The sequence below is a fragment of the Cherax quadricarinatus genome, chromosome 32 (genome assembly GCF_038502225.1).
Source record: "Cherax quadricarinatus isolate ZL_2023a chromosome 32, ASM3850222v1, whole genome shotgun sequence".
Lineage (NCBI taxonomy): Eukaryota > Metazoa > Arthropoda > Malacostraca > Decapoda > Parastacidae > Cherax > Cherax quadricarinatus.
The window spans coordinates 35,402,044-35,428,159 of record NC_091323.1 but is presented as its reverse complement, the minus strand read 5'-3'; the positions used below and the strand labels follow the sequence as shown (position 1 = coordinate 35,428,159).

The 26,116-nt window shown below is 38.2% G+C and overlaps 1 protein-coding gene across 4 annotated transcripts in view; it reads left to right on the top strand.

Annotated features, from left to right (window-relative positions):
• Window positions 1–15,689, top strand: part of CycE (cyclin E) — a 37,131-nt gene extending 21,442 nt beyond the window's left edge. For all 4 annotated transcript variants that reach the window (XM_053778784.2, XM_053778782.2, XM_053778783.2 and 1 more), the window contains exons 7-10: window positions 8,359–8,489; window positions 9,938–10,099; window positions 12,406–12,684; window positions 13,665–15,689. In XM_053778784.2, the coding sequence (XP_053634759.1) occupies window positions 8,359–8,489; window positions 9,938–10,099; window positions 12,406–12,684; window positions 13,665–13,784 (692 nt within the window). In that variant the 3' untranslated portion in view covers window positions 13,785–15,689. The remainder of the gene's footprint in view (window positions 1–8,358; window positions 8,490–9,937; window positions 10,100–12,405; window positions 12,685–13,664) is intronic.
• The last annotated feature ends 10,427 nt before the right edge of the window (window positions 15,690–26,116 follow it).

The following is a 26,116-nucleotide window of genomic DNA, read 5'->3' as shown; positions in this document are numbered from 1 at the left end:
AGTTGTAGGGGGTATGATAAGACATGGATGGGGTGGTTGTTGAAGTTGTAGGGGGTATGATTAGACATGGATGGGGGGTGGTTGTTGAAGTTGTAGGGGGGGTATGATAAGACATGGATGGGGTGGTTGTTGAAGTTGTAGGGGGTATGATAAGACATGGATGGGGGTGGTTGTTGAAGTTGTAGGGGGTATGATAAGACATGGATGGGGTGGTTGTTGAAGTTGTAGGGGGTATGATAAGACATGGATGGGGTGGTTGTTGAAGTTGTAGGGGGTATGATAAGACATGGATGGGGTGGTTGTTGAAGTTGTAGGGGGTATGATAAGACATGGATGGGGTGGTTGTTGAAGTTGTAGGGGGTATGATAAGACATGGATGGGGTGGTTGTTGAAGTTGTAGGGGGTATGATAAGACATGGATGGGGGTGGTTGTTGAAGTTGTAGGGGGTATGATAAGACATGGATGGGGTGGTTGTTGAAGTTGTAGGGGGTATGATAAGACATGGTTGGGGGTGGTTGTTGAAGTTGTAGGGGGTATGATAAGACATGGATGGGGTGGTTGTTGAAGTTGTAGGGGGTATGATAAGACATGGATGGGGGTGGTTGTTGAAGTTGTAGGGGGTATGATAAGACATGGATGGGGGTGGTTGTTGAAGTTGTAGGGGGTTTGATAAGACATGGATGGGGGTGGTTGTTGAAGTTGTAGGGGGTATGATAAGACATGGATGGGGGTGGTTGTTGAAGTTGTAGGGGGTATGATAAGACATGGATGGGGGTGGTTGTTGAAGTTGTAGGGGGTATGATAAGACATGGATGGGGGTGGTTGTTGAAGTTGTAGGGGGTATGATAAGACATGGATGGGGGTGGTTGTTGAAGTTGTAGGGGGTATGATAAGACATGGATGGGGGTGGTGGAAGTTGTTGAAAGTTGTAGGGGGGGTATGATAAGACATGGATGGGGGTGGTTGTTGAAGTTGTAGGGGGTATGATAAGACATGGATGGGGGTGGTTGTTGAAGTTGTAGGGGGTATGATAAGACATGGTTGGGGGTGGTTGTTGAAGTTGTAGGGGGTATGATAAGACATGGATGGGGGTGGTTGTTGAAGTTGTAGGGGGTATGATAAGACATGGATGGGGGTGGTTGTTGAAGTTGTAGGGGGTATGATAAGACATGGATGGGGTTGGTTGTTGAAGTTGTAGGGGGTATGATAAGACATGGATGGGGGGTGGTTGAAGTTGTAGGGGGTATGATAAGACATGGATGGGGTGGTGGTTGAAGTTGTAGGGGGTATGATAAGACATGGATGGGGGTGGTTGTTGAAGTTGTAGGGGGTATGATAAGACATGGATGGGGTGGTGGTTGAAGTTGTAGGGGGTATGATAAGACATGGATGGGGGTGGTTGTTGAAGTTGTAGGGGGTATGATAAGACATGGATGGGGGGTGGTTGAAGTTGTAGGGGGTATGATAAGACATGGATGGGGGTGGTTGTTGAAGTTGTAGGGGGTATGATAAGACATGGATGGGGGGTGGTTGTTGAAGTTGTAGGGGGTATGATAAGACATGGATGGGGGTGGTTGTTGAAGTTGTAGGGGGTATGATAAGACATGGATGGGGTGGTTGTTGAAGTTGTAGGGGGTATGATAAGACATGGATGGGGGTGCTTGTTGAAGTTGTAGGGGGTATGATAAGACATGGATGGGGGTGGTTGTTGAAGTTGTAGGGGGTATGATAAGACATGGATGGGGGTGGTTGTTGAAGTTGTAGGGGGTATGATAAGACATGGATGGGGGTGGTTGTTGAAGTTGTAGGGGGTATGATAAGACATGGATGGGGGTGGTTGTTGAAGTTGTAGGGGGTATGATAAGACATGGATGGGGGTGGTTGTTGAAGTTGTAGGGGGTATGATAAGACATGGATGGGGGTGGTGGTTGAAGTTGTAGGGGGTATGATAAGACCTGGATGGGGGTGGTTGTTGAAGTTGTAGGGGGTATGATAAGACATGGATGGGGTGGTGGTTGAAGTTGTAGGGGGTATGATAAGACATGGATGGGGGTGGTTGTTGAAGTTGTAGGGGGTATGATAAGACATGGATGGGGTGGTTGTTGAAGTTGTAGGGGGTATGATAAGACATGGATGGGGGGTGGTTGTTGAAGTTGTAGGGGGTATGATAAGACATGGATGGGGTGGTGGTTGAAGTTGTAGGGGGTATGATAAGACATGGATGGGGGTGGTTGTTGAAGTTGTAGGGGGTATGATAAGACATGGATGGGGTGGTGGTTGAAGTTGTAGGGGGTATGATAAGACATGGATGGGGTGGTTGTTTAAGTTTTAGGGGGTATGATAAGACATGGATGGGGTGGTGGTTGTTGAAGTTGTAGGGGGTATGATAAGACATGGATGGGGGTGGTTGTTGAAGTTGTAGGGGGTATGATAAGACATGGATGGGGTGGTTGTTGAAGTTGTAGGGGGTATGATAAGACATGGATGGGGGTGGTTGTTGAAGTTGTAGGGGGTATGATAAGACATGGATGGGGGTGGTTGTTGAAGTTGTAGGGGGTATGATAAGACATGGATGGGGTGGTTGTTGAAGTTGTAGGGGGTATGATAAGACATGGATGGGGTGGTTGTTGAAGTTGTAGGGGGTATGATAAGACATGGATGGGGGTGGTTGTTGAAGTTGTAGGGGGTATGATAAGACATGGATGGGGGTGGTTGTTGAAGTTGTAAGGGGTATGATAAGACATGGATGGGGGTGGTTGTTGAAGTTGTTGGGGGTATGATAAGACATGGATGGGGGTGGTTGTTGAAGTTGTAGGGGGTATGATAAGACATGGATGGGGGTGGTTGTTGAAGTTGTAGGGGGTATGATAAGACATGGATGGGGGTGGTTGTTGAAGTTGTAGGGGGTATGATAAGACATGGATGGGGGTGGTTGTTGAAGTTGTAGGGGGTATGATAAGACATGGATGGAGGTGGTGGTTGAAGTTGTAGGGGGTATGATAAGACATGGATGGGGTGGTTGTTGAAGTTGTAGGGGGTATGATAAGACATGGATGGGGTGGTTGTTGAAGTTGTAGGGGGTATGATAAGACATGGATGGGGTGGTTGTTGAAGTTGTAGGGGGTATGATAAGACATGGATGGGGTGGTTGTTGAAGTTGTAGGGGGTATGATAAGACATGGATGGGGTGGTTGTTGAAGTTGTAGGGGGTATGATAAGACATGGATGGAGGTGGTGGTTGAAGTTGTAGGGGGTATGATAAGACATGGATGGGGTGGTTGTTGAAGTTGTAGGGGGTATGATAAGACATGGATGGGGGTGGTTGGTTGAAGTTGTAGGGGGTATGATAAGACATGGATGGGGGTGGTTGTTGTTGTTGTAGGGGGTATGATAAGACATGGATGGGGGTGGTTGTTGAAGTTGTAGGGGGTATGATAAGACATGGATGGGGGTGGTTGTTGAAGTTGTAGGGGGTATGATAAGACATGGATGGGGGTGGTTGTTGAAGTTGTAGGGGGTATGATAAGACATGGATGGGGTGGTTGTTGAAGTTGTAGGGGGTATGATAAGACATGGATGGGGGTGGTTGGTTGAAGTTGTAGGGGGTATGATAAGACATGGATGGGGTGGTTGTTGAAGTTGTAGGGGGTATGATAAGACATGGATGGGGGTGGTTGTTGAAGTTGTAGGGGGTATGATAAGACATGGATGGGGTGGTTGTTGAAGTTGTAGGGGGTATGATAAGACATGGATGGGGGTGGTTGTTGAAGTTGTAGGGGGTATGATAAGACATGGATGGGGTGGTGGTTGAAGTTGTAGGGGGTATGATAAGACATGGATGGGGGTGGTGGTTGAAGTTGTAGGGGGTATGATAAGACATGGATGGGGGTGGTTGTTGAAGTTGTAGGGGGTATGATAAGACATGGATGGGGGTGGTTGTTGAAGTTGTAGGGGGTATGATAAGACATGGATGGGGGTGGTTGTTGAAGTTGTAGGGGGTATGATAAGACATGGATGGGGGTGGTTGTTGAAGTTGTAGGGGGTATGATAAGACATGGATGGGGGTGGTTGTTGAAGTTGTAGGGGGTATGATAAGACATGGATGGGGGTGGTTGTTGAAGTTGTAGGGGGTATGATAAGACATGGATGGGGGTGGTTGTTGAAGTTGTAGGGGGTATGAGTTTGTCTTTGTTAAAATTATTATAATTGATAATTTAATAATTTAATAATTTGGTTTCTGGTCAGTAGCTCTCAAGCGTTCTCATCAACTGAACTTGGTTTTGCAAGTTTTCAGTTGCTTAACGACAAAAGTGCATCTAGTCTGGGATCCTTATTGTAAAAGTGGATCTTATATGTATTACTTTTGGTGTTGATAATGAATTATTTTATTATTTTTTTGGTTATTGTATCATATATTAATGTTTAACACATTGGCTGTCTCCCACCAAGGTAAGGTGGCCCCTAAAAAAGAGGAAACATTCACCATTATTCATTCAATCACTGTATTGCCAGAAGTGTGCAACATCGCCATTGAAATGACCTAGCAAACCATAACATGCCTGCCCATGATTGATGAATAAGACGTGCATCACCTTGATATTTTCACTGAGAAACATTTTACCTACCAGAGGCTTTATCAGTTTAATAGAGAGACCTGAGAAAAGTGACTTCCATAGAAGAGCTAGTGGAAGACATGGGGTAGTGCAGCAGTTGTAGAAGTCACATATGAGGGGTCTACTAGTGGAAGTAGGTCAGGTCTATGTAGTGAGCGAGAGGTTAGCGATAGTGTTGTAGATGGTCTCTGTTCTAAGATTCCTCGCATCTGCTGCATCAAACAAGATTTGTTAAATCTAAGGTATATAACATGATAAACGAGACGTGTAAAGCCCAAGTATTTACTGCGTGTTGTTTTGCCTACCATGTATATTACCAAGTCTTCCTCTTTATCCAAGGCAGGATATTGCCACCTCCCTTTAATTTTCAACTCTTAACAATTCCTCGAAATATTCTCTCTGTGTTTCCACTACCTCTCCCTTCCCATATAACATCTTCCCTGCTTTATCTGCTCCCCAGGCTTTATCAACTTAGTAATTTCTCTTCAGAAAAAAATTGCTGACAGATTCATCCATTTTTTCACTGATAAGAATTGCACTCTGCTAATTCTTATCACTTTTACATTGTAAAAATTGCATTCATGAAACAACTGGTAGATAAGAGTAAAGGGGCCCAAAATTCTGATGCTCTTTTGTAAAGGTGTGATTATTTGTACACGGCCCCAACCCCATCATGAGGGTTGATCGAGCATCCACTGTATACTCAAACCACATGGCAGAAGAGATAGTCCTGTGTATCCCTATTCGCAGATGTGAAATAATGAGGAGAATAAAACAAGATGACAGGGAAAGGCTGCAATATGAACTGGACAAACTGCTGGGTTGATCAAACAAGTGACCTCTGGAATTCATCCCAAATAAATACATGGTTGTGAAAATTGGGGAAAGGGAAAAGAAGACCAGAAACGAATTATAGACTGGGTGGACGGGATGTAGAGCTCGCTTGAGGAGGATCGCCTAGAGGTGAGTATAAAATCAAGCATATCACTGGAGGCACACATCGACCGAATAACTTCTGCAGAAGATACATGACCTGCAAACTTAGGATTTACTTTCAGGAAGCACAGCAGTCATCCATGACCCAATGTACAATATTTGTCAGGTCGATCATATAGTATCATCCATCACCATGATGGAGCCCACTTCTGAATAAATATGTCTGGATGTGAGAGAGCATGCAGAAGTTCACAATGAGACTAACCTCAGAGCTGTGAGGAATGACCCTTGGGAAATACATGACTGAAAGAACTGACCCTGATCTCAATAGATAGACCATGGGAGATATGATTACAATGTACAAAATACGTTAAAGGACCTGGTATGGCAGACAGGGAAAGACTTGTGATGCAGGAAACTGAAACAAGGTACATAGATAGAAATGAAAGATGCAGAGATAGTGCTGTGATTTCTATCTTATTCAGTGTGGATAAGAGAGAGAATTGTCATAGAAATTCTACAAGAAAGAAATAGTGTTATAGATTGTATTTATTTAGATTTCTAAAAAGGATTTTGGTAGTGCCTTATGGGATAAGTTTGGAAATTGCAGAATGATACGAGGTATAAAAATATAAATCACTGTAATGGATGAGAGGTTTCTTGTAAGAAATATGAAGATAAGAAAGATGAGAAATGGCTTCAAAAAGTGGGGTCCTATAAGGCTCGACATCCTTTTCATTGTTTTTAGGCTTATTATGTATACATGTACTACAATATACATATACACTTCCTTGGCATGTTGATCTAGTCATATCTGTTTTCATTTTCTTTGATTTTTAGTGAGGTGTGATAATTTATATTCGGTGAACAATTTATTTTCTGTATACATCACCATGAGAATTGTTCAGTGCTTAAACTGAGGATCACGTGTTATGCGACGGTCTACTGTATATTGGACTGTGTGTGGCCAACATAAACGGGCCAGCAACCAGGAGGTTTAGTCTGGGACCAAGCTAGGGAGGAGGGGGCAGTGACTTGGAAACGTCACAAGGTAATTGTAAGGTATGCACATTACACAAGTTACTTGGAAACATAAGCCTGCATTACGATAATGATTTTCCTGGTAAGGATGAAATAAATCTTGTTTGGAGTGATATCTAAACTGTTGTATCTGGGCGCCTCTGCAAAGACAGTGATTATGTGTGAATAATGGTGAAAGTTTTTCTTTTGTGGGTCATCCTGCTTCAGTGGGAGATGGCCGACGTGTTAAAACAAAAAAAATTAGTGTTAAACAGAAAGAGCCAATTCTACTAATATTGATGCAGATCTAGTAGAAAATGAAAGAATGTACATGCTATTAGGAAAGCCCTATCATAAACACACTTCTGGTGGTCATTTTCCACTGATTTAGGCCTAAGTAATAGTGACTGTTAATTATAGGAATCAGGTTGCAGTACAGCAATATGTGATTGTAAGACACGATGCTTTATAGGTAGAGAATATTGTTAGAGTATATTTAAAAAAACAAACAAACAGTGAAAGTGACACCATTGATGACACTAGTGACAGCATGTTACAGTATGAGAGAGATGGGCAGTAACAATTTTAGAAAGAACAGAAACAGGCTGGGATGTACCCAGCATTGTACAAGTGGCCACAAGAGTTCCCTTCCAAGAAAAATTTTTGTAATGAATAAAATAATCACTTGGGTAAATAAGTAGACCTATGCTGCAGCATTGCTTTTCATATCTGTGTGATGCCAATGTGTCATAATTTCACTAAACTGAGACTTTGTGTGTACATGCTCTGGGTGCTGCATGATCCTTACAGGCTAAGCACCTCTCTATAAATGTATCATCTTGCTTCAAGGAGTATGTTCATTGAAATTCTGTATATGCTGATAGTAAGCAGCCTATGTGTAGAGCAACTCAACTGATGGAACAGGCAGGATTCAGATCTTTGCCAAGAGAGTGCTAATATCAGCAGAGCAGTGCTCTGACCACTACACCATGCCAGTCTAATAAGACTGATAACATCTTTGAAGGGACCTGTATCTTGCTACATCCATGATGGTGAGAGACTATCTAAAACTGGATTTGTGGTCACAGTGGGAACCATGCTAACCTCTGTAGCATGTACAAATATACTTAGTGGATGAATGGTATTGGGCTGGGATGGTGAATTGGTATTCTAATTTTAAAATTGAAGTGTTGTAGGTTTAAATCCTGTTCTGTGCGTTGCTTACAGTCGTTTTATACGATTTTCCAAGTTTTGTGTATAGATTTAGAATAAAGGAATGGGAAAAAAAGAGGACAGCTGGGAAACAATTGTTTTAAAGAGCTGAAGATAGACAAAGCTGTTATTTTTCAGTATGTCTTTGATCTCTGTAATAGTAACCTGCTTAAGACAGTGAGTGTAGAAAATGCTAGTCTTGTATTAAGTGTTAATTCTTGTATTCATAATGATTTAATATGCTGCTGAAGGTGATTTGTAGTGTAGTGATACACTGTCTTTTCTCAATATCAACTTGTTTGTTCCATTTAAGGCAGTGGTTCACTTCTTGGCCATTTGTTTATCACATGCCACATGTATGTGTGAAGTACAGTACCTATATAACTGAGGAAATACAATTTGAGGGTATGTGATGTACTGTATATGAAAATATAAATAATATACCAGTACAGAATCAAGAAGACTAACTCCCATTGAGTAGTCCAGATATTCTAGTTCTTAAATTTTATGTATTGTATGTAAGTATTTGATCTGTATATACTTCTATGTATATTATATTTTCTTATTTTTTTTTAGGTATAACATGTTTATTTATAGCAGCAAAAATAGAAGAAATTTACCCACCAAAGCTCTCGGAATTTGCGTATGTGACTGACGGTGCTTGCACAGATAATGAGATCTTGGAGAAGGAGCTAGTCATTTTAAAGGTACTGTATGTTGAGAAAATGTTTTTCCATCTCATATTTAGCTTCAGTAATGTCTGTGTCAGTTGTAGACTTCTGACTGTCAGCTGCACCTCAACCCCTAAATTTTCGTCTTCTTAAATTATCCAAGATTTTTCAAACTGATCTTTCAAGAATAACTAAACTTAACCCAAGTAACGATAATAAACAGGTACAGGCAGGCCCCATTTTACAGTGTTTCAACAGTACAGTGGTTTTCAATTATACTCATTCTTCATTTATTCAGACTTCCTACAATAAATATATTCACCACCCACTATAAGCTAAGGATGAAAATATTTTAAGGTAAGTAATGTGTGTACTGTATATGCATTTTTTAGGCCTAGCTCTATTGCTCACATAATATATGATAGTGTAAACATGTTTTCAGGCTTTTATATACATCTGAGAGTGAAAAAAATAAGGCTGTTTCACTTTATATTAATTCTCACTTTACAGCAGTAGCTTGGAACCTAACCTGCTGTATAAGTGGGACCCTCTTGTACAGCTATTTATAGAAAATTATTTTAATTTTCTAGTGGTCCATAAAATTTTGCCGCTGATAGTGTTTAGAGAACAGCTGCTAAAATGATTCTTGCTGGTCAAGGACAACACTGCAAAAAGAGTTCAGTATTTTGCAAAACAATTCTGTGGAAATTTATAATATTTTGCTGTGAAGTGGTATTGTGTGGGACAGTAGTTTGTGACATACTTTATACTTTGTCCAACAGATGAGATACAAGTATGATAGTATACACAAATAACTCGCACATAAGACCAGTAAATGGTAAATGGTCCAAGATGGACTGAAATGTCATCATAAGCTTTCCTCTCTCCTATGTGTGGGTTACTTGTGTATTGTTCCATTTTTGTTCTTTAGTATGATGGTATTAATTTCTCATGATGGGACTAAGGTTAGGCACTGGGAATTATTAGTAAAAATATATACTGTACTACTCAATAAAAACACTGCACTAGCCAAGGACTCAAACCCATGCTGCTTTGACCTACCTCATGGTGGGCAAAAACACATGACGCCCTTATCCACTGGACCATACGATCCTTCATATGGTCCAGTGGATAAGGGCGTCATATGTTTTCGCCCACCACGAGGCAGGCCAAAGCAGCATGAGTTCGAGTCCTTGGCTAGTGCAGTGTTGTTGATCAATACCACTCGTTCGTGGTCACAATAATATACTGTACTACATTTAATAGCTTTTGTAGTCTGTGCAGTACTCTACAAATATTCCTTTACAAGATTCTGAATTGCTTTAATATTTAGCTTTTACACTTAGGACCTTCATACCCTTAAAGAGCAAGTGTCTTCCCACTTCGTGAAGATGAAAAACTGATTGATTATCATATCAAGGCACATTAATTTGTAATGCTGTACAATTCTGATACATGATAATTTTTTGTAACTTAAATTGCAGAAACTTAACTGGGACCTTTCCCCCATCACATCCAACTGTTGGTTAAATACATATCTACAGCTGGCACAAGAACAGTCGCAAAGAGAATCGGGTGACGGCGATGCGGCCACTGATGACCACAGCTTCGTCTTTCCCCGGTATTCTCCCCTCAAGTTTGTACAGGTGAGTTACATAAGATTTAAAAATAAAAATTAAAAATCACGCAAGCATGCATGAGCGTGTTAGGAGTGAATGGAGACAAATGGTTTTTGGGACCTGATGAGCTGTTGGAGTGTGAGCAGGGTAATATTTTGTGACAGGATACAGGGAAACCGGATAGCCGGACTTGAGTCCTGGAAATGGGAAGTACAATGCCTGCACTTAAAGGAAGGGTTTGGGATATTGGCAGTTTAGAGGGACATCTAAACTGTCATATCTGAGTGCCTCTGCAAACACTGATTATGTATGAAAGTGGCATAAACCCCTAAATGGTCCAAACGTATATATAGGTTCTCTCCCCCAGTGCCCCAAATAGTTTGAAAAATAAAAAAAAAGTTTTTTTTTCTTCGAAATACAGAGAAAAAATTTTCTAAATGCAATAGGATTAAAATAAAAAAGTTAGGGTCAGTACTTACTGAGATATGAGGCTACAAAGTTGGCACTTAATGGTCACCTGATGGCAGCATCGAGTCCCACCGCTTGCGGAAGTGTTGCCGATATACCATTTTTTCTCAATTTTATATTATTTTATATAATTTTTATGTTCTGATATAATCACAATTTATTGTATTTCTTGGCATTTCATAACCAATCTTTGTTCTGACACTAATATTAGGTACTGAAATTGTACTCGGATTGTCACAAACACATTGACAGATGGACATTTACACCTGCCTTGGTCATTTACTATTGTCTAGTAATATATACAAAGTATTATAGGTCCCAGCAATGTTTTGGACACACGGGAGTACAGAAGAAGAAGGAAGAGGCTCCCTCGAAGCAATGTGACAAGCATCCGGGAGGGCAGTGATGAGATATGGGATGACATTTGATGGGCGCCAGCGAAGGTGCAGAGATAAGGGATGACATTTGATGAGCTCGTATCTCTGTCTCTGATTATCTGTCTCTCTGTCTGCTTGTCTTTCCGTCTCTCTGCTTGTCTGTCTGTCTCAGAGAGAGCCACTATGAACCAACAGGTATTCATATGCATTATATCTACAAGCACAGTATAGCACTTCAGATTGTTTAGGTTATCCTAGGTAATTTACACTATGTATAATTGTATTTGTGTGTACCTGTGAGACAGATAAAAAGAGATAGAGAGACAGATAGACAGTCAGACAGCGACAGACATAGATAGAGATAGACAGACCCAAAACTTGGGGTTAACATTACTTTTCTCTTAAAAGGGGAGTGTTAATATGACATTACATCAGTGAATCCTTGGTGTTTGCTGCACTGTTGGCTCAAGCTGGCACTCAATTTAACTGGCGCTCCCACAAGGTACTAAAAGGTCCCAGATTTTTTTTAATATGGTGCACACCGAATGTTTAGACCCAATATATGCTCACCAGGCATCTCGGGTCAGTCGTGCCAAATTTGGAGGCAGGAAAATTAAAACGTATATATACGTTTGGGGCGCTAGTGGTAAGAATGTATATATACGTTTGGACCGTTTAGGGGTTAGTCTTCAACATGGAATGAGTGTTGAGTGCCTGTACTCGGAAAATTATTTGGCATTTTGTGATAATGAACATGATACAGTTACACTGTGTTAAATAGCCAAACCTTAAATTCTAAACTTGAAAGATTACTGATGTTTATGGATGATTATCAGGTGAGGGGAGGGGAAGCGCTAAACCGGTAGGGTTCATATAATGTATAGAACTGGGAGGCAAATGAATTGGATTCAAGGAATGCAAGGGCAAACCCACTTCCTTGGATCAAGTCATTCACTGGCATCAGGGTACCTCTCACGGGCAGGAATGTCTGTTGGATATTTTACATTAGTCCTACACTCTTGAGAATGTAGTGTAGTTTCTGTAGAAAACATGGTGTTACCATGAAGATTCATAGGCCTGTAATATACATTCATTGGTTGCAGTTTTTATTAGTTGAGGATCCTTAAGTAGTTTTATGAAGAATTCTCTAGTTACAAAAGAAGGGTGTGAGATCAGATGTCAATCTACATTTTGATTTTTTTGTATATAACTCATATGTAATTAACTGTAGCTTCTGTTTTTAATTGCAAATGAATAAAGCTTTAGTTGAATGAAAGTGAGCTTTTTTTTTCTGCTGATGCAATTTGATATTCAGTCTTCTTTAAAATTATATTAGGCACTTGCTCAAATGTATGTATTTTAGCACTTACTATTTTACACTCCATTACCACACTGACAGTACCAAAAACCTTCCCCATTTTCTTTTTGACAAGTTCTGCATGGCTTTCATGAAGTATTTTTCTTACTTTTCTATTTAAATTCTTTCAGGTTGCAAGATTACTAGATTTGTGTACTCTGGATATGTCAAGTCTGGGATTCACTTCAAGCATGGTTGCAGCAACAGCTATGTGCTATATGATTTCCCCTCAGTTGGCAACTCAGGTCTCTGGCTACTCATCAGAAGATCTACAGGAGTGCTATGACTGGATGGCAGCATTTGCTATTACAGTACATGAGATGGGGCCAGTACAGTTGAAATCTTTTAGCCAAGTGGCACAAGACGATATGCACAACATCCAGACACACACTGCAGACCTCGATGTTTTGGTAAATAACTATACATGGTTGTGTACTTGTAATCACATCCTTGAACCCTGAAAAGTTTGATTTTAAGGAATGCTAAAGCTTTAGAAAACAGTGTTGACAGGAGGTAACTTTAATCCTTGTTGCAAATTTGGGGTGAGTAAATGCATGTCTTGGGAGCTTATTATAATAATACCAAGTGAAATATCGTTTACCAGAATGTTTATATCTTTCCCAACTCGCTTCAACTCTTCTTTGTGGTCTATTATTTTTAGTGACCTTTTCTTTTTACCCATTGATTTATTCTCAGCCCTTCTAAATATTTGGTATGGGTATGGGAAAACTGCTTTACATGAAGGAAAACAGCATGCAAAAGTGCATGACATTGTACCCCCTAAGGCAGGTGTGCTTGGAGAGAATTTGGTGTCTAGATATCAGTGCTTGAAGAAATTGTTGGCATTGCCATGAACATTATTGAGCAGATCCTGTGATTACTGTACTTCCCACCTCCAGGACTTGAGTTCTGGAGGTGGGAAGTACAGTGCCTTCACTCTGAAGGAGGGGTGGAGATATATGCAGTTTTGAACTGGAGTATCTGCCTCCTCTGGCAAGACACTGATAGTGAAAGTGTTTTTTTTTTGGGGGGGGGGGGATCCTACTTCAGTGTTAAATAATAAAATAGAAATGTTTGGTGATATATGCAAAATGAAAATTGCACCTAGCTCCTCTCTGCAAGGACTGCCAGATAGTACTATTAGTTCATCATATAATTGACCACACTTATGACAAATTCAAGGCAATTCAATGATACTGTTATTCCAAGTGTCCTCCTTGCTGAAAGTCTACCCCTAATGTCCATGACTGATAAACTAATGTGTTGCATCAACATGACTTTTAATTTTGTATTTGCACTAACCCACAACTTCACTGACTTACTCGTACATCCCCCTCTCACACAGAGCTTATTTTATAATACTGTAATTAATAATTCTTGTTCCTTACAGGAGCGAGCACAGATCAGGTTGAGTCAGATACGGTCTTCTTCTCGGAATAGTCCCGAGTCATCAGGAGTTTCAGTCGTGATGCTTACACCTCCAAAAACAGATGAGAAAACCAAATTTTAAAGTGATTTATTTTTAAAATTTAAATAGGAAATGGCATTTGCAGTTTTTGATAAGCTCATTTCATTATGATATCTCTTTGTAGATGAATCACCTTAATTTTTAAGGGATTCCTGAAGCTACAAGACATTAATGACTTGTCATTGTTCATCCATGAAGATTGTTGGCCAATAGTGGGTGTACACAAGTGTTTTACTGTCTTGTGGTTATTTTTATACATATCAGATAGGTTTGGCCATGCTTATACATATCAGAAGCATTTCATATTACTTTATAATGAATCTAATATAAAAAGTAACATTTTATTGTACTTGCTTTTCTCACTAATGTGCATGCTGTGCAACATTGTGTTTCTTATGAATGTTATTTTGTGTACAGTATTGACTTTGTGGGCAAGTCTTATATTTGGAAGGAGCTTCAATGGCAATTTTTAAACTTTCTATAATTTTGTTCTCTAATTTGACAACTAGGCAATTTGTTAACATGCTGAATTCTTCCTATTGAAATCTTGTAAGGTTTTAATTATTCTTAATTTATGATATTGTACATAATATGGTACGTAAATGTATGTAGCGAAGCGATTAATAATTAAACCTGAGGTTTAAAAGTTAATTTCTTTATGGTCAATATTTAGTAGTTGGCCAGCCATCGAAACAGGCCGTGTAAATAGCATGACTGTGCCTGGCAAAACAAATCTAGTCTTTTCCGTAATGGGAGTACAGTTTATTGTTTTAGTGCCACGTGCAATGGCATTTCATAGTAGTATGAAATGCTCGTTCAGGGTTTTGCTTCATAACTCTTACTTTAGAAAATTACTTGTTCTTTTGAGCTGTTTGGGCGAATCCTGTCAGCTTTCTGTATATGAAAATATACTAAAAAATGTGTATCAAGGAAAGATATGTGGTGACATGTCTGCGTGATGCTACAGGGCTTTTTATTTATATCTATATATTTTTCACATATACATATTGTCATCCATCATCTCCAAAGCATGGCACTGTTTTGTCCCTAATGACTGTGCCAACTAGACAGATAAGGGATACAGAGGCATATTACAGTTCACAACTTCGACTTATTAGAATTGTATTTTCTGATTCTTTACATATTACAAGTAAGCTGGGCATTTAATATCTTTAGTAATTTGGATTAAGAACATATACAAAGATGCATTGGTCATGTCATGTGTGTTTGCTGTTACTTGTGTAATTTCCTAACATAAGCAATGAGAAAAATAAGGTCTCTTTTTTTACTTACAAATTCCAGTAATCACAATAGTTTAAATGAAAATTTGCTTCTTTTCTTTGTACACTTAACAAACTATAATTGTTAAATTAATTTTACTGCATTGAATTAGTGTGCAGTCTGGAAAACGAATATAAATAAAAAACTTTTAAAAGTGTCTTGCATATCCATTGGTGACATTCATTTGTGTGATCTCTTGAGGTTGGGACTGAATGATAGACTAGTGAATCATGGTGGAACTTTGATAAAAATAATTAAAATGCCTGCATTTTGTGAATCCAATAATTGTAGATATAAAAGCACACTTAAAATTTCCTATTAGGTATTGAAATACGTTTATGTAAGAACTGTAGCATTTCATCACTTAGAGTTCAATAATAATACTTACAGGCAGGCTCTAAACCTGTAGAGGCCGAAAGAGCTTAGGAGGTAATCAGGTTTAAACGGGAAGATAAATCCAATTCCTTGGATTAAGAGCCCTCCACCAGCAGAAAGGCACCATTCTCAAAGGTAATGAAATGTCCATCTTTCAATGGAGGTGTTTAGATGTAAGATGCAGGGCTCTTGATCCAATTAACTGGAGCTACGCTCCTTTTCCTGGGAGTGAATTTGGTTTTCCTGGCACTGAATAATCCCTATGGATTTAGTGTTTCCCCAGGAACATAATGTCAAAATATTAGGCCATTTTTCTTAACTAAAAGCCATTAAAGTGTATGATCTCAAGGAATACATATATAAAACATTCTAAACCTGTTAAGTGCAGCACAGAAGAACCAACAGCTGCCGCATTTAACACAACAAACATTTACTAAAACAGTGTTTAATACGTAAATTCATTAATCCTTAGTAGGTGGAAAAGACTTGCAACTTTTTAATTCAAGCTCAGTCATTAACCCATTTTGTTACAAAATGGTATAGTTAAAAAAATTTATGCTTCTTTAATAATTAAACAAAATTTAATCAAGAAAGAAACTTGCAACAGATCCTAAACATCTTAAAAAATTATTTATCTGTATCTTTGAACACTCCATCCATGTGATGGGTATATATTCGTCTGGTGAAGCATGTATCCGTGCTGAACCTAAGAAGGAAAAACTTGTTAGGATAATTACACTGTAGCACTTTCAGCAGATAAAACTTGAAGGAATGATAGGTCAGTCTGCTGTACTGTCCTTCCACCGTTTTAACCAGTCTTAAGGTAGGATACTCATGCACTGTTCATCAAATATGAAACTTTGTGTTCAATAAGTATGCTATTGCATGCAGAGAACTGAATCATGTCTTAGTTTATAATAAACTTCTGAAATTTTTAAAAGTTGTGGATACCCTGTATTCTGAATCTGCAGGTAATGTCTAGTAGCACTGATGATTCAGTCCCCTTTGGCTGGTGAGAAAGTCACCATAGAACCACAATTGGGAGATATTTACACAAGGATTCCTTTTTAATTTTTTTTTTTTTTAACAAGTCAGCCGTCTCCCACCGAGGCAGGGTGACCCAAAAAGAAAGAAAATCCCCAAAAAGAAAATACTTTCATCATCATTCAACACTTTCACCTCACTTGCACATAATCACTGTTTTTGCAGAGGTGCTCAGAACACAACAGTTTAGAAGTATATACGTATAGATACACAACATATCCCTCCAAACTGCTAATATCCCGAAACCCCTCCTTTAGAGTGCGGGCATTGTACTTCCCATTTCCAGGACTCAAGTCCGGCTATATAAAAATAACCAGTTTCCCTGAATCCCTTCACTAAATATTACCCTGCTCACACTCCAACAGATCGTCAGGTCCCAAATACCATTCGTCTCCATTCACTCCTATCTAACACGCTCACGCACGCTTGCTGGAAGTCCAAGCCCCTCGCCCACAAAACCTCCTTTAATCCCTCCCTCCAACCTTTTCGAGGACAACCCCTACCCCGCCTTCCTTCCGCTACAGATTTAAATGCTCTCCATGTCGTTCTACTTTGATCCATTCTCTCTAAATGATCAAACCACCTCAACAACCCCTCTTCAGCCCTCTGACTAATACTTTTATTAACTCCACACCTTCTCCTAATTTCCACACTCCGAATTTTCTGCATAATATTTACACCACACATTGCCCTTAGACAGGACATCTCAACTGCCTCCAACCGCCTCCTCACTGCTGCATTCACAACCCAAGCTTCACACCCATATAAGAGTGTTGGTACTACTATACTTTCATACATTCCCTTCTTTGCCTCCATAGATAACGTTTTTTGACTCCACATATACCTCAATGCACCACTCACCTTTTTTTCCCTCATCAATTCTATGATTAACTTCATCCTTCATAAATCCATCCGCCGACACGTCAACTCCCAAGTATCTGAAAACATTCACTTCTTCCATATTCCTCTTCCCCAATTTGATATCCAATTTTTCATTCTTCTCTAGATATTTTGAGAAGTGGTAAGGCATCCTGGCATTTAAGCCTAGAAGTGAACTCTTGTGTGGCAAATACCTGTTAAAAAAAAAATTCACCCACTAGTTGATGAGACATAACCACAAAATTATAAAAAGAAACTATAACAATCATAATGAAGCACTAAACCCTTAAGGGTCACACAGTACAGTACTGTATAAAAAGAAAAACTAACAAATAAGGTTGATGTCATAACTATAATCCTCTTTGCAGAATGGTAAAACAATGGAATGAGGTACAAGCACTGTAAATAAAAAGATAAAAAATATAGCTCTTTTGTAAGTACAGGTATGTCAGTAGTGGAAACACTGAAAAAGATGTTAAAATAAACAAAAAAAAATAATAAAATGTGTAGCAAATTTACTTCAAGACAGGAAAGGGGTACACATGTACCATTTGTCCTACATTGTTCGACAGCACTGAATAAGCTATGTGGGCTGAACTTTTCTTGTGTAATGGTAATAATGAACTATTAAAATGGTAAATATATATCCTGGGCACAAAACCTTGACTTGGGAGCCAACTGTACCTGCATCCATGAGAGTGAAGCCAGGAGGAACATATAGAGAAACCCTAGTTGGAATTAGCACCAGTTCTGGCTTATTCTCTAGCAGGTGCTCAATCATAGCTTCATTCTCTTCAACCTGATAAAACAAACCATTAGAATAAACTTACAGCAAGTTCTCAACGTTGTCACTAGGTTCTTGGAAACTGCGACTTCAAGCGAAACGATGTATAACGAAACCAATTTTACCATAAGCTAACTGATTGAAATATGAGGGGAGCACAGTGCACCTTTAACACTCATTGCAACAGGGTTAAATCAAGGAATAAATGTTTACAAAGTGAAAATTGTAAGAAGCACTAGCTGTATAGCCCTTGTGGCTTAGTGCTTCTTTTTTATTATAATAATAATGTAAGAAGCACCACTTACAGTTCAAAAACAAACATGTAAACTCCACAGACAGTGGCCCCGGCCATGAATTTATTTTTTTCCTTATCAATGTTATTTTGAAACGATGTTAAGTGAGGATTTACCGTACTGGCATAGTTGAATTGATATTACTGGTACATGTATATGTGAATACTTAAAATATATTTTCCTAGTACAGTGGAACCGTGAGTTTCAGCCGTAATCCATTACAGGAGCTAGGCCTGAACTAAAACGGCCGAAAGGCGAAACAATATTTCCCATAATGTAAATAAAATTAATCCGTTCTAGACCCACAAATATTCACAAAAAATACATTTTTTAAAGAATAACTATAATTTTACACACAACACAGATAAATATATATACAGTGGAACCTCAGCTAACGATATTAATCTATTCCTGAAAGCTCATCGTATGCTGAAATTATCGTTAGCTGAATTAATTTTTCCCATAAGAAATAATGGAAATCAAATTAATCCGTGCAAGACACCCCAAAGTATGAAAAAAATTTTTTTTTTACCACATGAAATATTAATTTTAATACACAAGCTGACACTTACCTTTATTGAAGATCTGGTGATGATTGATGGGATGGGAGGAGGGGGAGAGTGTGGAAGTTGTTAATGCTTAGAAGGGGAATCCCCTTCCAATAGGACTTGAGGTATCAAGTCCTTTTCCGGGGTTACTTCCCTTCTTTTAATGCCACTAGGACAAGCTTGAGAGTCACTGGACCTCTGTCACACAACATATCTGTCCATAGAGGCCTGTACCTCTCATTCCTTTATGATTTGTCTAAAGTGGTTCACAACATTGTCATTGTAATAGTCACCAGCACGGCTTGCAATGGCTGTGTGAGGGTGATTTTCATCCATTAAGGTTTGCACTTCAAGCCACTTTGCACACATTTCCTTAATCTCTTTCTTCATATCCATAGTAATTCTCATCCTTTTTCCTGCAGGGTTGGCACTAGAAGCTTTCTTGGGGCCCATGGTGACTTATTTTGCAGGTACAATCACTAAAAACACTGTGATAATATGAAATGTTCCAATTGTATGCGTGGATGCGACCGCACTGGCTGGCTTGTAAACACTGACATCCACGGGACAACTGAGGCGCGCTCGCGTAGGGCGAGTTTTTTTAGCATTAGCCGAGGCAAAATTTTTGCATTAAAATGTATCGTATACTGGATTTAACATAAGGTGATGCCATTGTTAGCTGAGGGTCCACTGTACTAGTATACAATAGATAAATTAATATTTAAATAAACATTTAAACTAACATTTACTTACCTTTATTGAAGAGACTTGCTGGCATCTTCCAGATGCCAGCACAGAACGAAAGAGTTAGCCTGTCTTTCATAGGCTTGTGTCCTGGCAGGGCCTTTTCCTCTAGAGTAATGTGGGTCCCCTTTGGCATTTTCTCACAAACAGGAAAGAATACTGAAACTGATATTTTATTTCTTTAGCAGAAATAAGTAAGGTGCCTTGATGCTGGTGAGGGACTCTTGAATCAAGGAACTGGACATATTCTCACCTAATTGCTCATATTTCCTATCTGCTGTATGACCCCTGTGGGTTTAGCACTCCTCCAGTTATAATAATAATCAGGACATCAAACCAGTACTCTGTAAAGTGATCCATTGTTCCCTAATACTCCTGTCTACATGAACTGAAATTTCACAATCCTTTATGGTATTTTGAAAATGAAGTACTGCAGGGAAATAAACTCATCTCCAGTGTGGTTCTTTCAGAAGAAAAATCAGTTCTAAGACTATCCCTATGTTTTTGACCAGTATAATTAGTGGCATGAAAAACTTCCACAAAAAGGAGTTTTGAGTAACCACTGTATTTTCATTCACCTCTCAGGTCCATTAATTTAATTTGAGAAGGGTGTCTGGGTGCTGGCTAAGGTTACCCTTCCCATTTCCCAGACACTATATGACCCAACGAGTATAATAATAATAATCAAAAAGAAGCGCTAAACCACAAGGGTTATACAGCGCTGATAATAAATAATAGCATGTGTTAATATAATAAATGACGCCACAACCTGTGTGTACACAGGTTGTGTACACCTGGTGTACACAGGTTGTGTACAACCTGGTGTACACAGGTTGTGTACAACCTGGTGTACACAATATATACAGCACAGTATTGTTAATCAGGAAAATCACTAACAGTATACAATTAATGTTATATATTTGTGTAGAAATAACATCTTACATACCACTGACAAGATTTACAAAAGCTCATTGAGAGTTTCACACAATCATTAATGTTGTGTTCTTGATAATACCATCACATTCCGTCTTCTTAAATGAGATTTTACATCTCATATGCAGCCAAAAATATTTAAAAATATATATATGTATATAATAAAATAAAAACATAGCCTATAAATAATTGAAAAACACTATAATACCAACTAAAAATCACTCAAGTTTACTTTTTTTTTTAATAATTGTGAAGGACTGGGTATATAATAATTGTACCAGAGACCCTTGATGCAACACAATCAGTAAGAGATGAACACCCACCTTCTAGGTACTGACTTGTAATAAATAACAGTTAACAACCTTGTACACACTCATCATTTCAAAACTAGTTACTGAAGAGACACTTAAGAATATAATAGTAACACTGTCCATGTTCAATGTTTTACAACTTTCAATCTCTCCTAGCACATTCTTGTATCTGCAATGTCTGCTAGTTTATAATGAGCTTTTCTTATGGCGGCCTTACTCTTGAAAAAATAGAAAATAAATTCTACAGCTTTCTAGTTTAATCGTTTAGAAAATTCCTATTGACAAAATGTTGAATAATTGTACTGTAGCATCATATACACACCATTGTAATATCAGAGTGATTTTAAGGAAGATTATCTTATTTTGCATAAAGGGACACTATTAACAGTCATTTTGTGTTCGTTACATTGTGTTAAAAATGTGACATAAATTATCTCAGTCAAAGTCATGCCAAAGTTAAACAAAGAAGCGGTTTCTCATCACGAGTCACCATATAATAAATATATACACACGTTCATGCTACCATCGAGAGATTCTTTGGTAAAAATATAAGTACAAAAGGCATGAGGAGAATCTGTTTCACATAACTGTGGTTACAATAATACATTCATATTCATCCCATAATCACATTACACAAATACTGCACAGGAAGCAACTCTAAACATTAAGGCATTCTGGAATATTTGGATAGATAGCAAAAGATGATGTATCATAATTAATCTTATTTTTCATATTGAAATACATCACATTTTGATAAGCAAGAGTTTAAGCTGACATCTATTTGTCATCTTCCACCATCGTGTCCAGAGCGATCATCTTTGTGCAGACCTCTTAAAATGACCAACTTCTTAATGCAGTCAGATCTGGGTCTTGATCTACCAGTCTAACCTGTTCATGTGGTTAGACTAGTCTTTCTTGGCCTGCCAGTCTAACCTGTTCATGTGGTTAAACTAGGCTTTCCTGGCTTACCAGTTTAACCTGTTCATGTGGTTAAACTAGCTTTTCTTGGCCTGCAGACCAACCTAGTTTATACAGTCAGACTCTGGTCTCTTGGGATATTATGTCAAATGCCATCCCTCTTTATTACAGAAACCCTTACCAAATACTAATGAAAATATCATAATTAACTATTAGTTATTCTTTCATTTTAGCCATCTGATTTACAGCTGTCATGTTAACTCACCTGAGCTGAGACCAAAAATATTTGTAGATAATTTTTTAGGACCTCTGATACAATGTTAATATTTATTTTGTCTGAAGGATGGTATCACAAAAAAAGGAAATGCCTTGAAATAAAAAACTGCATTTAAAAGTAAATCGAGGAAAGGCTTCAGGAAATATTAATTAATCAAATTTTTTTCTTCACTTTAAAGATGTTATTTTACTCTTATCTGGAGACCATATTTAACGATTATATTTTCTTCTTACACTATATACACAGTTTTCCTAAAAACAAAAATACATGTAAAAACTTTGATCATTAGCATCATATTGTTCAACAATTAATAGTTATCATATAACTTGTTATGCTTGCACACTACATTCACTGAGTAAGAAAAAAAAAGTCTGGAATCATTATACATAAAACCAAACCAGAGCATTTAAATTAATAACTAAAAATAGTTCAAAGTGAAATAGTAACGACTAGCATGAGCTGAACTAGGGAGGTACATGATTATTTCCTGTCTTGAGTAACACAGACAAACATGAATATATTAATCACATACTCCCTGTCTTGACAGACAACTGCAGCATAGTTCATTATGCTACTTTAAAAAGGAGCTCTGAGGATTTACTTGCACCATATATTTAATATGGGAATAATTACAACCGTTTCAACTCTTACAAAAAAATGTGCACCAAATATTTAGATAATGCAGACTTCACTTAATAAAGATTTTAATTACCAAGAGTATCACATATTGGCTCATTTAACAGTGATACAATCATCAGCAGTGATAAATAGTATTTAAATAGAAGGCACTACTGATGGCCAGTACTCACAACACAGGTCTGCAGTCACTATCAGACTCATCAACAAGATATTACACAAAAACCAAGTATTCCTACATTGTATGTAGAAAACAATCAACAAACATGTAGCACCAGAAATATATGCTCAATTAACTACTTAAATGGTTAATTAACGACTTTTTTGGGCATAACTTTACAAAAGTTTGGAAAATAATGTACTAGGAATGAATAGCATCTAATTTGTTTTAGTACACAACATCCTAAATTCCAATGCAATTTAAGAGGTTTATTCTTTTCAAGGTAATTAATATTTTTAGTGTATATATATATATATATATATATACACACACATGTATGTAATATTAATAATATTTGTACGAGAAGGAAACATTGTGAACAAGTTTTTGTATGAACTGTATAATTATTCCAGGAGATGAGAATTAACCACCAAAAAATATCATCATTCAGAGACATTCACACTTAAAAGCACTTTGCTGAAAGAAAAAACAGAGCCAATACTTGGCACAAAACACTAACACATGGCTTTGGTTGTTGCTGCATGCGAGAGATCACTAGGAACCAGTCGGCACGCTAAGCTCTTGAGCAAGTCAGTGCATGGAAGTGGAGAGTCTGCCATTGTCTGGCCCAGCAACATCACATATTATATATAGAGATCTGTCATGTACACTGTCTCAGCCTTCCACTGAGATTTTTAAGAGCTGATATATTTTTTTATGAACTCAGTTTAAATTCATAGATTATACAAAGGGGATATTTTTGTGAGGTACTGTATCTGTACATTTATATACTTACCTACATGTGGTTGTTGGGGGTCAAGTCCTAGCTCCTGCCCTTCAACATGTCTGCCAGATTCACTCCCTCCTAGCCTTGTGGGCCATTTCATACCTGCTCTTAAACCTACGTATGGAGCATGCCTCCACAACTTCATGAAGATCATTCCACTTCCTAACCACTTTCACATCAACTGAATCTTTGTAGCTAATGGTTATCTGGCACATCTAAAAGTAGCTTTCAGAAATCTCAGTCATTTTGGGCCCTTTATACAGCAGAGCCCCACTTATATGGCAGGTTAGGTTCCAGGCTATTGCCGTAAAGTGGAAATCGTCATAAAGTGGAGGGCCCTTTTTTCCACTTATTTGTAGTCTTAATGTAGGGTGTGATGAGTAGTATTTATAGTAAGAAATCAGGTGTCGTTGGTATGGTAGCCAGCCCCATCCACTTAACATTTAAAGCGTCCCAGAGTGATAAAATACACATACAATTCACTCATTACTTACCTTACAATATTTCTAGTCTTAATGTAGGGTAAGAGGTGAGTAAACAAGATTAAACAAATAAACAAGAGAGAGAATGAGTAAATGAGAGAGAGGACAGAGGCACAGACGATGTAAACAAACACAATTGTATTATGATGGTAATATTAACAATAATGATAATAATAATAATAATAATGTACTTTCCATCTCCAGGACTCAAGTCTGGCAGGCTGGACTTGAGTCCTGGAGATGGAAAGTACAGTGCCTGCACTCTGAAGGAGGGGTGTTAATGCTGCAGTTTTATAAACTGCCAAGAGAGTGATGGATTGAACGATGAAAGTATTTCTTTTTCGGGCCACCCTGCCTTGGTGGGAATTCGCCAATGTGTTAATAAAAATAATAATAAATACAATACTGTATTGTTTAGCTTCCAACACAATGCAAGCTTTCTCTCTCTCTTTAATAATAATAATAATAAATACAATATTATTTAGCTTCCAACAAAACACAAGCTTTCTCTCTCTCTCTTCATTCCCAGTTACCCCACCAGTAATACTGCGTACACATTTTCTTTGGTGTTGAACTAGAGAAAACGTTATTCTTTCTGACATTCCGATGACTAGAAAAACATCTCATATTTATGTTAATTTATTCTACTGTGGGGTGTATTTATTATGTTTATATGTTATGTAGCATGTTTATTATATAATTTTCAAAAAATATCAAAGATGGATTATTGAAAATGTGTATATTAACGTAATATATAATAATATATAATACTGTATATGACATTTAATGTGCCTCAGAGTGATTATTATTGCATATTATCACTATTATTATTATTATTATTATTAATATGGTGTCCTCAAGACTAATAAGACACACTTAGTGATTTTAATGTGTACCTGCATGCCAGCACAGTGTATAAGTTTAAGTACAGGTACACATAAGTATAATTATCAGAGTAGATTTAAAACATAATGGAGAGATGCAGTGCTCACGGAGAATGTAAACAAACCGGGTGGGACGCGATGACCATATTAGAAAATCAGGTGGGGGAGCCATACAGCAAGTTTTGGTCATAATTTGAAATGTCTTTATTAGTGGAATACTGTAAAGTGAAATGCAGTAAAGAGGGGCCCCTACTGTACAACTTATGTCAAGCTAATCTTGGAGTATACAGCACCAGCATGGAATCCACACCTGAGAAAACATTTAAACAAACTGGAGAGTGTGCAGAGGTGTGTAACATGACTAGTTCCAGAACTGAAGTGTATGAGCTATGAGAAGAGATTATCAGAACTGAATCTATTAACACTGGAAAACAGAACCAGGGAAAACATGATAGCATACAAAATACTCAAAGGAATTGATAAAGTAGACAGATAGGCCATTGTGGTGGGAAACAGGTACTTAGAGTCACAGCCAGAAGATAAAGACACAGTTGAGCCACAGGAATGTCAGGAAGTACTTCGCTAGTTTAAAGGTGGTCAAGAAGTGGAATGATTTGAATGAGGAAGTAGTGGGGGCAGACTCCACAGTTTGAAGAGCAGGTGTGACATGGCACATAAGGCTAGAAGTGAGTGATTTTGGCAAGCAGAAAATTGAAAGCCAGGGCCAGGAGCTGAGACTTGACCCCTGCTACCACATATAGGTAAGAACAGACAAGTAAGTACGCAGTACAGTGGACCCCCGCATAACGATTACCTCCGAATGCGACCAATTATGTAAGTGTATTTATGTAAGTGCGTTTGTACGTGTATGTTTGGGGGTCTGAAATGGACTAATCTACTTCACAATATTTCTTATGGGAACAAATTCGGTCAGTACTGGCACCTGAACATACTTCTGGAGTGAAAAAATATCGTTAACCGGGGGTCCACTGTATATATAATACTCTGGGGTAAGCAAGTTTTTGAAAAAGATTTAAA